Here is a 12,293-nt window from a genome sequence, read left to right as displayed (position 1 = left end):
TTTACGAACGTAAAAAATGAGAAAATACATTGTTAAAATAAAGCAGAAGTAAATTAATATAATATGATATAAAACTGAAATTGTTCAGTACGAAGTACGTAGTATGAATTTTAAATTTAGCATAGTAAATATAGTTTAAATTTAATAAAAAATAAAAAATTAAATTTTGTTCCTTCTATTTAAAACTGAGTTCAATGTATGCCACCATGATCTCTAAAGACACAAATCAATGGTTAAAAAGAGAATGTGATTGCATTGAATTTAAAATTCGAATGATCAGATTCATACTTTCATGTAGATTTAGTCCGCAAGACAAAGTTTTCAAATCACCAAAACCCCTTTTATAGTAGATATCTGCACTACCCTTTGAAAATATAAGACATGGCCTTTAAGCTGAAAATAGACATTTATTTAATTAAAAAAAAATTTTTTGTATTACTTGTTGACACCATATCATAATAAAAAAGAGATGCACCTTTCCACAACTGAATTCACCAGACAGAGACAATCCAGTAGTTTTTGAAACTGAAAAGACAGTAATGTTCGCGAATTTCGTTTGTATCGCTATTTGAAGTTATCTCATAGGCCAGAGGCACGCATCAGGTCCCTCACCATTGAAACAATAGCCCGACCCCAAAGCGCACGCGCAAATGTTGGAATCAAATAGAAATAATCGAGATTTATTTATGTAGCTAATTGGTGCGAAGAGGAACATTTAAAAGTGCCTCTGGAGAATTTTCACACAAAATAATCATTGAAATTTAATATAAAACTGTTATTGCTTTTTTAATTGTCCGTTTTCAACATATTACCATTTTATTTTGAATTAAATATTTAGTTATATTCTATTTTAAAGAATCAAAATATAAGAAATGTGTCTTTTAATATTAATGTCATGTGAATAAAATTATTTTCAAAAGTCTCCTCATTTCAGAAGCCGCCACTGGCTACCACAATTGGCCAATGACAAAAATAAATAATATCCATCATATAGATAAATATCTGAACTATATGGTGGATACACAAACCTGCTCTCTCAGAATTTTAAACAATTATTTACTAGCACTTTTTTGGTAACTACAATTATTTAATCATTGGTCGAATTAAAACTGTTAGAAAAAGTGTAATTCATCCTTACCAAGATCTAGAAACTGGCCAACTGGTAGCTACGATTCGAAAAAAGACAATCAATCATTCGAATATCAAAAAACAATCCAATTTTATCGTCAATTGAAATTAAAGAAAACCTGGAGGAAATACAATTTGCCCAAATTAGTTCAAGGACTGTAAGAATATAGTAATTAGAATAATAATGTATTCTTTATAGTTGTATTTTCCTTTATCAATAATTTTTGCTTGAGTCGCACACCATAATTGTTGTTGTTTGTATATAAGTTTAACTAAAGTCTTTGCTTGTAAAAAAGTCCTATGACTCTGTATACAGTTTTTCAATTTCACAACTACGTAGTAGTAATTAATAATAAATAAATACATGCTATACAACATATAAACAATTAATGGTGGCAAAATATATTTTAAATTGAGGTAGTGATAAAACAATAATTATGTCAAAATATTAACTGTCAAGTTATAATCCAAATTTGTGCAAAAAATTTTAAATTCATCAAACGAAATGGTATATAAAGCAAACTTGATACCTATTGAAGACATCACTGGCAACCAAGATCTTATTGCATCAGATTACATAAATGTAAGAGTCTTGACAGAAGATGATAAGCATACATTCTACGGCATAAACAAGAATGCAAAATTTGCTAATATATTGGAAGCTTTTTGCTTATATACATCTATGAATGTCGCAAATGTATTCTTTAAATTTGATGGAGAACATATTCAAGAGAATAGCACCCCATTAAGTCTCGATTTAGAAGACGGAGATACCATTGAAGTTTGGATAAGAATTAATGTTTGATGGACTTTTTACAGTTATAATTTACATTAGTATACAATATTCTATTATATTTTTATTTTATAATGCTGTATTTTCTAGAGATATTGTTATGTTATTGGAATTAGAAGTATATGTATAATATGTAGTATAAAATATATTGTAGTTATACCTTCAGAAATATATTTTATTTAATTTTTATATTAAAATTATTTTTCCTTAGAAATGCAGATGCAACTCTTAATTAGATTCCAAACTAGATTTTTGTTTGATGGGAAAAAAGATGTACTTCATGTTCCATTGTCATTGGTATTGTAACATCGGAATGTAGAATATAGAATACAAATATTTAAAAGGTACAGAGTCACCAGGACTGACCGGGAAGCGGGAGAACTATGAGTATGATAAATTTAAATGTTCACTATTATTTAATGGAGTATAGTTGTTCATAGCTGAAGACCGAGGTACTCCACCAGCTGGTGATACCAGTGTTTAGTTTCATCTTGTTCTACAAACCTGAAAATTTACTTGCATTGGACAAAGTATTCTGCCTGATGAGTTTTGGTAATTCATGCTCTTCTATTTTTCCTTCCTGAGGACTCGAACCGTCTAAATTAATCTTAGTTCATTTGCTGGACATGGTTCAGAGCCAAACTGGGATTCATTTCCTGGTTAACGCTTTATGATTGCGGCGACGGTGGTAATTCGTTGCATACCCAACTTATTATCTTGTATAGATAAGGTTCGCGGGAAAACTTTTTTTACCTCATAAAAGATTTTGAACATCATCTAAGAATGATCCATTAGAATCGATGCTTTAATAGCTAAGTAATGATTTGATGAGCTTAGACCAGATGTTAGTTGTGCTGCTTTTCAACACGTGCAATATATTCGTTTCAAGTTATGCAGTCTTTATGAATAGAAGCATCTATTTGAGACTTTAGTTTTTGAATACGCGACTTTTGAAGAACTAACAACAGTTAAGTGTACCTTCATCATATAGTATGAGAAATTAAAAAACGAAGTGGAAATAGTATTTCATGTATTCATAATTTTTAATTGGAACTGAAGACATATGGCCATAGTGGCCATAATTTTAGTATTCTATTAAAATGTAGTAAAAATATGAGTTGTATTACTTCAATTAGATAAAAGTATATGTAATGCCTATAATTGTCTCCACTATGCAGCTGGTGAATTTAATTTTATTCTTTAAAAAACTGTATTTTTTATTTTATAATATTCCAATGCCCGTGTCGATTCAATCGATTATTTATCAGTCTTTTGCTTATTATAATTATTTAATAATGGATTGTAGACAAATAACATGTGCTTATTCCTTATAATAAGACCAAGAGAAACAAGTAGACATTGATAAGAGTTTACATCTAAATAAGTCAATTGTTTCCTATATTAATAATAAATAGAGAAACAGTGAGTTTAAAAATTTTGAACAAAGACGATAAATGGATAATTCGATGGCAAAAAACAATTTATTCTTATCATCTGAATTTAGTTTTTAGAATAGAGTATAAACGAACAATAGTAAATTAATATTAATATAACAGTTCACATTAAATAAAATTGTTTGGCCATAATAGTTAAAATTTTAAAAAGCTGTTATAAGATTCAACATGGAAGATATGAACACAATTCTAGTTATTAATATAATTAATTGCTTAAATTAGTTATATCATAATAAATATATATTAGCATATTTTGGAAACTAAAATATTTTGTCTTATATTCTATTAATAATACATTTTTTATTAGATTGTTCATATCTTAATGTTTAAAATAAACATTTATTCTTCATATAAATCGAGTATCTATATACCAATTAATAATATTGAAATTTTCTTTAATACAATACGGCTCACAGATCAAGATAAATCAACATAAAACACTACAGTGATAATTTTTCAGTTATAAGAGAAGAAAATATTTGGTTTTAGAATACAGTATAAAACAATATTAGTAAATTAATAATACAGTTTAGTAAATAAAATAGACATGGTTATGATATTTTCTATAATAGTTTTCTTTCATAATATTGTCTATAATTTTATAAAACAATGAAATGTTTTAATACTTTAAATAAATGTATTTAAAGTATTTAAAAAATAAAATTATGATTTTCTTGGTCACAATATCTTTATTGAGTTAAACATTGTTAACAATCTGATAACGTTAAAATATTGCTTTCAGAATAAAATTGCTAAAACTACACCACAGACAAGAAGCTTGATTTTAATTTATCGAAGATAGAACGAGCGATCGCATAACTATCGAGGCGCCTTGAACTATTTATTTATTGCGTTTTAAGTTAATCTGTGCATAACATAAAAATTTAATGGTACAAGGCAATGATAATATAAGATCACTTATGACTAGATCGGGTTAAAACAATATAAATATAAATAAATAAAGAAAAAATATAAATATACACTCTAATATGTTGTACTTAAGGTTGACTATTGAAGGTTGTATGGGAGAAGGGCAAATTCGAGAACCAGTCTCCCGTGGTATGGATTAAAATTAATTGGATTTTGTATGACTAGAAGCAAGTTGGGGTAGAGATATCACTTCAGCAATGGGTGTCCCCAGGACTTCCTCGCATACCGCGCCAATATCCTTGTCCATCATTAACGATGATATTTGATCTTCATTGAGCATATCAACACTGAAAGATATTATTTTAGTGTGTATAGAGTTCATTAAATTTATTCAATTATACCTTGATAAACTATCAGTATCTGAATTATCATCCTCAACAGCTAGATATGTGAGTGTTTTCTCCAAAGGACTGGGCAACTTTTTAGCACCGGATTTTGATTTTTCTTCGGTAATTCCAACTTTCGGTTCACTATTTCTTCTCTCCGTTAGTGAACCAATATTTAGCATCATCATACCGTGCGAAAATATTTCCTTTACCTTTTCGCTCGTTGGACCCAACAAATTATCCAGGCTCTGTCTTCTACCTTAAATTAAAATCACATAATTTTTTAAAAAACATTCTTAATAAATAAGATTTAATTTTAAGAGATTACAATTAAATAACAAAATTATGAATTATATATATATTTACATTTACAGGTGATTTTTTTAGTCTATTTATTCTTTATATTTATGTCTATTGTTAATTATTGCTTCTTGTAAATAGTTACCTAATGTTATATAAACAATTGAAAGTACTATTGTCAAAATATTGACTGTCATTATCAGTCGTATTTAAAATCTTTGCAAAAAACTTATTCAAGCATACGATATGGCTTTTAAAGCAAACTTGAACTATTGTGTACCAATTGCAAATATGCATAGCAACCAAGGACCAGCTGGAAACGATTTCATAAATGTGAGAGTCTTAACACAAGATAATAAGCCTGCATACTTCAGAATAAACAAAAATGCCAAGTTTGGCAATATAATAGAAGCATTCTGCCAACATACATCTATGAATCTCGCAGAAATATGCTTCAAGTTTGATGGCGAACATATTAAGGACAATAGCACTCCATCAAGTCTCGACATGGAAGACGGAGATACTATTGAACTTTGGATGAAAATTAATAACTAATGTAGTTTCTAGAATTATTATGTATTTTAGTATAGTTCTTTTTTCATTATATCCTTATATTTGCATATAGTTGTAGGTACTTGAGAATTTGATGGTATAAAAATAAATAAATAAAGTTACTATAGAAATGTATTTTTTATGTTTATAATAAAGAATATGTTAATAAAAGTTTTTTTTAATACAATGAACTTATAGTAAAAGGTCAACCCTTAATTGGATTCCAGACTTAATCTGTAGAATCTAAGTTTCATCTGAAAAAAGATGAATTTTAAGTTCCATTGTCATTGCATCGAAATGTACAATACAGAAGGAGGTTATAAAAATTATTTAAATGGTATAGTATCATTAACACAAATTTAGAAGATACTCACTATTGTTAAACGCTATGTCGTCGTTCTTAGCTGAGGACCGAGAGATCCAGTTGGTGATGGTAGTGTCCAGTTTCATTTTGTTCTTCAAAGCTGAAAATTCGCTTGGATTCGGCAAAGTTTTCTGTCTGATGATTTTCGGTTTTTCATGATCTTCCATTCTCTCTTCCTCGGGACTCGAGTTGTCAAGGTTAATCTCAGTCCATTCACTGGATTGGCTCAGAGCCAAACTGGGATTCATTTTCTCGTTATCGCTTTGTGATAGCGGCGACGATGGCGATGCATTGCATGCCAAATTTATACTCTTGTAGCCCTCAACGTCATCCAGTTTGCACGTTATTGGACTGGATGCATCGCCAAGCTTCGCGGGAAGACTTTTGTACTCGTCCAAGAGATCTTGAGCATCATCTAAGAACGATTCATTGGAGTCGATGCTACGCTGCTTCGATGAGCTTAGACCTGATGCCAGTAGTGATGCTTTTCGGCGCGTGCGATGTATTTCGTCAGAGATCTGTTCCAAATTTCGCAATGCTTCTGAATATGTTAGTTTGGAAGCTCCCACTTGAGATTCTAGTTTTTGAATGCGCGACTTTTGAAGTTCTAATAGCTGGTAAAAGTGTGCCTTCATCTCATAGTACGGCCTGTTAACATTAAGAAATGAGATGAAATTTCTAGTTATTATTATTAACTATGTAGTTATAACATAATGAATACATTAGTATGCCTTTTTACTATAATACAATTTTTCTTTTATGAATTTTCAAGTAATTTACTTATTTATGAAATACCAAACTCATATGTTGTTGATTAAAATAATACTTGTATGAAAGATATAATAGAAGCAAAAGTGAAATATACGAATAGAAAGTTTTGTGAAATGTAGATTTTTTATTTTATAAGCAATATAAAATATCAAAGCAATCATCAAGATACCCAAACATAAGTTTGGGTATCTTGATGAATGTTCCAGATATTTAAAATAGTTGCCTAGGTAATGTTTAAAACAAAAATCGCATACTGCGTTATATAGATTAATTCAAATGTTATTGATTACTATATCAACCGTTTAAACAAGTCAAAATAAATCGGCATAATAAACAGTAATATTCATCAGTCGCTCCAAACATCCAATCGTCACCACAAGTGCGAAAGTTATACGATGCAGCCAAGTGATTACATGGTGCTCAAACTCCTAGCTCCAAATAATTATGTTGCCAAATACAAAATAAAGAAGTGCGGAAGATTTTACAAAATATTGAACGACTTCTGTAAGCGTGCAGGTCTGGATAAGAATCAATCCCTCTTCAGATTTGATGGCCACATTGTTACACATAACACGACCCCGCAAGACATTGGTATTGAGGATGGAGAAACGATTACCATTTTCGTCAGGAACATTGGAGGTTAACTCTACATTTTTGAATCATATTATTTTTGTATTTAGAAATAGCTTTTATTACTTATTTACATGATCAACTGCTGTGAAATTTTTTGTATTTTTATATGCATATCAGTTAAATAAAAGCATTTCTTAAAATTTAATTGTTTTTATTAAATTAAATTGATGTAAAGGTTGAGGCTTTCGTGACCGTTGTTTCCATATCTATAGTTGTTCGGGTTTATTTATTCATTACTATACAAACTATTTAACCAAGTCAAAATAAATCATCATAATAAACACTAATAATTGTATTAGTCGTTCCAGAGTAAAACTGCAATACTAATACGTTGCAATCAACTGATTACATACTGATCAAACTCGTAGCTCCAAATAATTATACTGTTAAGTTATATATATATATATATATATATATATATATATATATATATAGACAGATAAAGAAGCGCGGAAGATTTTACAAAATATTGGTCGCCTTCTAGTTTAGTTTATTTATTCTTTATATTTATGTTTAATTTATTATTAATTATTGCTGTTCGTAAATAGTTACCTAATGTTACATAAACAATTGAAGGTACTATTGTCAAAATATTGACTGTCATTATCAGTCGTATTTAAAATCTTTGCAAAAAACTTATTCAAGCATACGATATGGCTTTTAAAGCAAACTTGAACTATTGTGTACCAATTGCAAATATGCATAGCAACCAAGGACCAGCTGGAAACGATTTCATAAATGTGAGAGTCTTAACACAAGATAATAAGCCTGCATACTTCAGAATAAACAAAAATGCCAAGTTTGGCAATATAATAGAAGCATTCTGCCAACATACATCTACGAATCTCGCAGAAATATGCTTCAAGTTTGATGGCGAACATATTAAGGACAATAGCACTCCATCAAGTCTCGACATGGAAGACGGAGATACTATTGAACTTTGGATGAAAATTAATAACTAATGTAGTTTCTAGAATTATGTATTTTAGTATAGTTCTTTTTTCATTATATCCTTATATTTGCATATAGTTGTAGGTACTTAGAATTTGATGGTATAAAAATAAATAAATAAAATTACTATATAAATGTATTTTTTTATGTTTATAATAAAGAATATGTTAATAAAAGTTTTATTTTAATACAATGACCTTATAGTAAAAGGTGAACCCTTAATTGGATTCCAGATTTAATCTGTAAAATCTAAGTTTAATCTGAAAAAAGATGAATTTTAAGTTCCATTGCCATTGCATCGACTTCTGTAAACGTGCCGGTCTGGATAAGGATCAATCCCTCTTCAGATACAATTGACATATAATTTTACATAACACGACCCTGCAAGACATTGGTATTGAGGATGGAGATACGAATAACTTTGTCGTCAGGAACTTTGTAGGTTAATTCTACATTTTTGAATCATATTATTTTTCTATTTAGAAATAGCTTTATTACTCATTTACATGATCACATGCTGTGAAAATGTTTGCATTAATTAAATGCATATCAGTTAAATAAGGGCATTTATTAAAATTTAATTGTTTTTATTAAATTAAATTGATGATTTTTTATTTTATAAGCAATATAAAATATCAAAGTAATCATCAAGATACACAAACATAAGTCTAGGTATCTATATGAATGTTCCAGATATTTAAAATGGTTGTCTAGGTAACGTTTAAAACAAAAATCGCATACTGCGTTATATACATTAATTCAAATGTTATTCATTACTATATCAACCGTTTAAACAAGTCAAAATAAATCGGCATAATAAACAGTAATAATTTATCATTCGTTCCAGAGTATCACTGTAAAACTCATACGATGCAGCCAAGTGATTACGTAGTGTTCAGACTCCTAGCTCCAAATAATTGTACTGCCAAGTACAGAATAAAGAAGCGCGGAAGATTTTACAAAGTATTGGACGACTTCTGTAAGCGTGCAGGTCTGGATAAGAATAAATGCCTCTTCCGATATAATGGAAATATAGTTTCACGTAACACGACCTCGCAAGACATTGGTATTGAAGATGGGGATACGGTTAGCATTTCCGTCAGTAACTTTGAAGGTTAATTCTACATTTCTGAATCATATATTTTTCTGTTTAGAACTAGCTTTTTTATTACTCATTTACATAATCACATGCTGTGAAAATTTTTACATTTTTTATATGTATATCAGTTAAATAAAGTCATTTATTAAAATTTAATTGTGCTTATTAAAATTAAATTTATTTTGATACATTAAAAACTGTATAAAAAAATTTACAAAGTGGTTGGCTAGGAAACGTTTAAAATAAATAAAATTATTCCCCATGAAAATTAATAAATTTTAAATGTCATTTATTACTATACCAACTATTTTAACAAATCAAATTAAATCAACCTAATAGAACATAGATAATGTCAGTTAGTGGAGACTGCAACTGGAAGATTTTACAAAATAGCAATCCACAAGATACTGGTGTTAACAGAGGGCACATTTTATTACTGGTTTATGTTTTTATATTTTACCTTCACATACTAATTAAATAAAAATAAACAAAGGTATTTTATTAAAATCAAATTGTGCTTATTAAATAAGTGTAAATATCTACATAAATGAAATAAAAAATTACTTACACAAACATTAATTCATGCTGTGACAAAAGGTTACTCATTTTCATAAAGGACCGTCGAATGGAAAAACTAAACATAAAAAAAATAATAAGTAAAAAACCAACTAAGCCACACAAAAATTCAAGATTGACTTTTGAAGGTGTTCAGTTATAACATTCAAAAGACAATTTTGGATTAGGGTGCCACAATATTTGATACCATACCGGCTCTTTGTAATTGCCCTCTTCAACTCCTTTTGTAAACTTTGAACTTTAGTATTGGCTGCCTCATGTTTAATACAAGCTATCCTGTGCTCACTTTCAGCTATCCCTCTGTCAGTTTCTGCATCATTCACCCTTTGTGTAGCATGGTTCAGCATCTCCTGCCAAGCTGGATCTAAAGTTCTCCCACCTAATCCCTGTTCAGCCAAGTAAACCATTTCTCTGGCGGCACTATGAGCACTATTGGCCCTTTCAAATTTCATAGCAGCCACCTGCGTCTGTTTTAATGCCTCGTTTGAGGCGAACCTTGCTTCATAATAGGGTCTGGCCCTTTCGACACACATTCCCAGTTTTGCTCTCAAAGCTTCCACTCTAGATGTGCTGTCACATAACAATTGTCTGAACGTGTTTCTAGCCTCATCTAGTTCCACTTCTAGCTTATTGATTTCGTCAGTAGCACTGTTTAGTCGTTCTAATTCTATGTGTACTCTGGGATCCACTGAATCACTATACTCGGCTCCATTTTCACACATATTAATACGGGTTTATTGTCAATGTCGGGCCTAAAAGAAATTTGTAGAAACGAAATCGGCTTAGTACATTTTTATTAAACTTTAATTAATTTGGTACTTAAAAATAAACATAAAATTGAGGTTGACAGAAATGTCATGCAAAGATTATTCAAGTGTCAGATGGTTGCAGCGTTGCCAGTTTATTATAGAATAACAATATAATTTTTAAAAATTTTTTCTTTTCTAAATATTAACAATGAGAAATAATAATTTTATTAGATAATATTTAAAACGGAACAAAAAATCGATCAGAATAAATAAATTGAACGATACATAGAAAACTGTACCTACTGTTGTCACATTCATGTAGATGTCACTGATTGAAGGCAAATTTCACAGAAAAATAACCAAAATTTACTGCAAATATTTTTATTAATAAAATAATATTATTATTGTTTTTTAACCACAAAAAATATATATGGAAATATTAAATTTTCCTTTGAATCTTTAATTCGCAATGTGGTTATAGAGAAAGATAACGGTTTTTCTATTGAATAAAGAAGATCCACTTTGAGTAAAATAAACTAAAAATAATAAATAAAAATGTTTTAAATACAATGTACAATGACAAAACATCAAATTTTTGGTCTTTTAACCAATCTATCATAATTTTGGACTTGTGTTTGGAATCGTTTTAATGTTCAAACACATTTATTAAGAGAATTATTTCTTCAATATGTGGAAGCAAATTGTTGTTTAATATACCCCTGTACATAATTCAGTATAAGAGCGCCTGCGCCAAAAGAATTGAAGCGTCTCCATGTTTCACTGTGAATATAACTTTTTATGTAGTTTTGTCCCTGTAGGATACATATCAAATAAAAAAGAAATATTCCAATAATTCAACATATGTCATATCTGGTGGATGGGGAGAACTTTCTTTGAAGCTTCCTTCGAGTCTGTAATTAAACATGTCTTGTGTTGTCATGAATAAACATAATGCCTTTTTATATAATATAGAAATTAATTGAAACAAATTATGAATTATAAATCTGCCTAATATTTTTGTAGATATTTATCATTTGTTATAGAATCTAGTAAGTTTAATTTACTAGAATTAAATTTCACAAAACAACAATTTGGTAAATTTTGTAACTAAAAAGTAACTGATTGATTCAAGTTTGTCTTTGAGGAAGTTTTTCATGAATATCGAGTAGTAGACTCCATTCATCGTTTAGTCTCTTGATATGCAGTTAATGTGTAACACTCTATGCAGTCCACCATGAAATCACCAACATTTTTCTTGGGTTAAGACATTTAAATACCAGGTTTACCAGCTTTAACCCATTGTCCAGACCATTTTTCATATCATGACTTGTGTGGAGTCCGTGGGACCAATTTTAATGAAATTCGCTGCATTAAATAATAAATAAATAAATAAATAAATAAATAAATAAATAAATAAATAAATAAATAAAAGTAAATAGATAAATAGATAAAAAATAAATAATTAAATTGTATTAACTACAATTTAAGAATAAAATAAATTGCAAAACTAACTACAAAGAATCAAAACTTTAATAAGTAATACGCTTAATTCTTGGTATCTTGTGTATCATTAGAAGTAACATATTGATTTTGGTTATGATGTATCTCAATAATTAAAATACCAGTTTCTTTCGACTAGATTTAAACTAAATTTAGTCTTCAAGGAT

The 12,293-nt window shown here is 29.1% G+C and overlaps 1 protein-coding gene across 3 annotated transcripts; it reads right to left on the bottom strand.

Annotated features, from left to right (window-relative positions):
- Positions 1-4,044: 4,044 nt before the first annotated feature.
- LOC109597188 (SH3 domain-binding protein 5) lies at positions 4,045-10,736 on the bottom strand. 3 transcript variants are annotated; one of them, XM_049961600.1, is made up of 6 exons: positions 10,680-10,726; positions 10,070-10,629; positions 9,870-9,935; positions 5,858-6,495; positions 4,647-4,890; positions 4,045-4,592 (listed from the first exon to the last, which is right to left on the bottom strand). In XM_049961600.1, exons 2-6 carry the CDS (start codon positions 10,597-10,599, stop codon positions 4,448-4,450), a joined length of 1,623 nt encoding a protein of 540 aa, XP_049817557.1. In that variant the 5' UTR covers positions 10,600-10,629; positions 10,680-10,726; the 3' UTR covers positions 4,045-4,447. The 3 variants fall into 3 exon arrangements, with proteins under 3 accessions (XP_049817557.1, XP_019868387.1, XP_019868395.1); XM_020012828.2 differs by having other exon boundaries at positions 10,070-10,736; XM_020012836.2 differs by lacking the exon at positions 9,870-9,935 and having other exon boundaries at positions 10,070-10,736.
- Between the last annotated feature and the right edge of the window lie 1,557 nt (positions 10,737-12,293).

This window comes from Aethina tumida, chromosome 1, assembly GCF_024364675.1.
Source record: "Aethina tumida isolate Nest 87 chromosome 1, icAetTumi1.1, whole genome shotgun sequence".
In the NCBI taxonomy this organism is placed as follows: domain Eukaryota; kingdom Metazoa; phylum Arthropoda; class Insecta; order Coleoptera; family Nitidulidae; genus Aethina; species Aethina tumida.
Note: the sequence above shows the minus strand (reverse complement) of the source record. Positions and strands in the feature narration are given on the sequence as shown.

Coding starts and splice junctions, on each gene's coding strand:
- LOC109597188 (XM_020012828.2), bottom strand. CDS start 10,599: ATGTGTGAAAATGGAGCCGAGTATAGTGATTCAGTGGATCCCAGAGTA. Junction 9,936..10,069: donor AGGGCAATTACAAAGAGCCG/GTATGGTATCAA, acceptor TTTTATGTTTAG/TTTTTCCATTCGACGGTCCT. Junction 4,593..4,646: donor GATACTGATAGTTTATCAAG/GTATAATTGAAT, acceptor AATATCTTTCAG/TGTTGATATGCTCAATGAAG.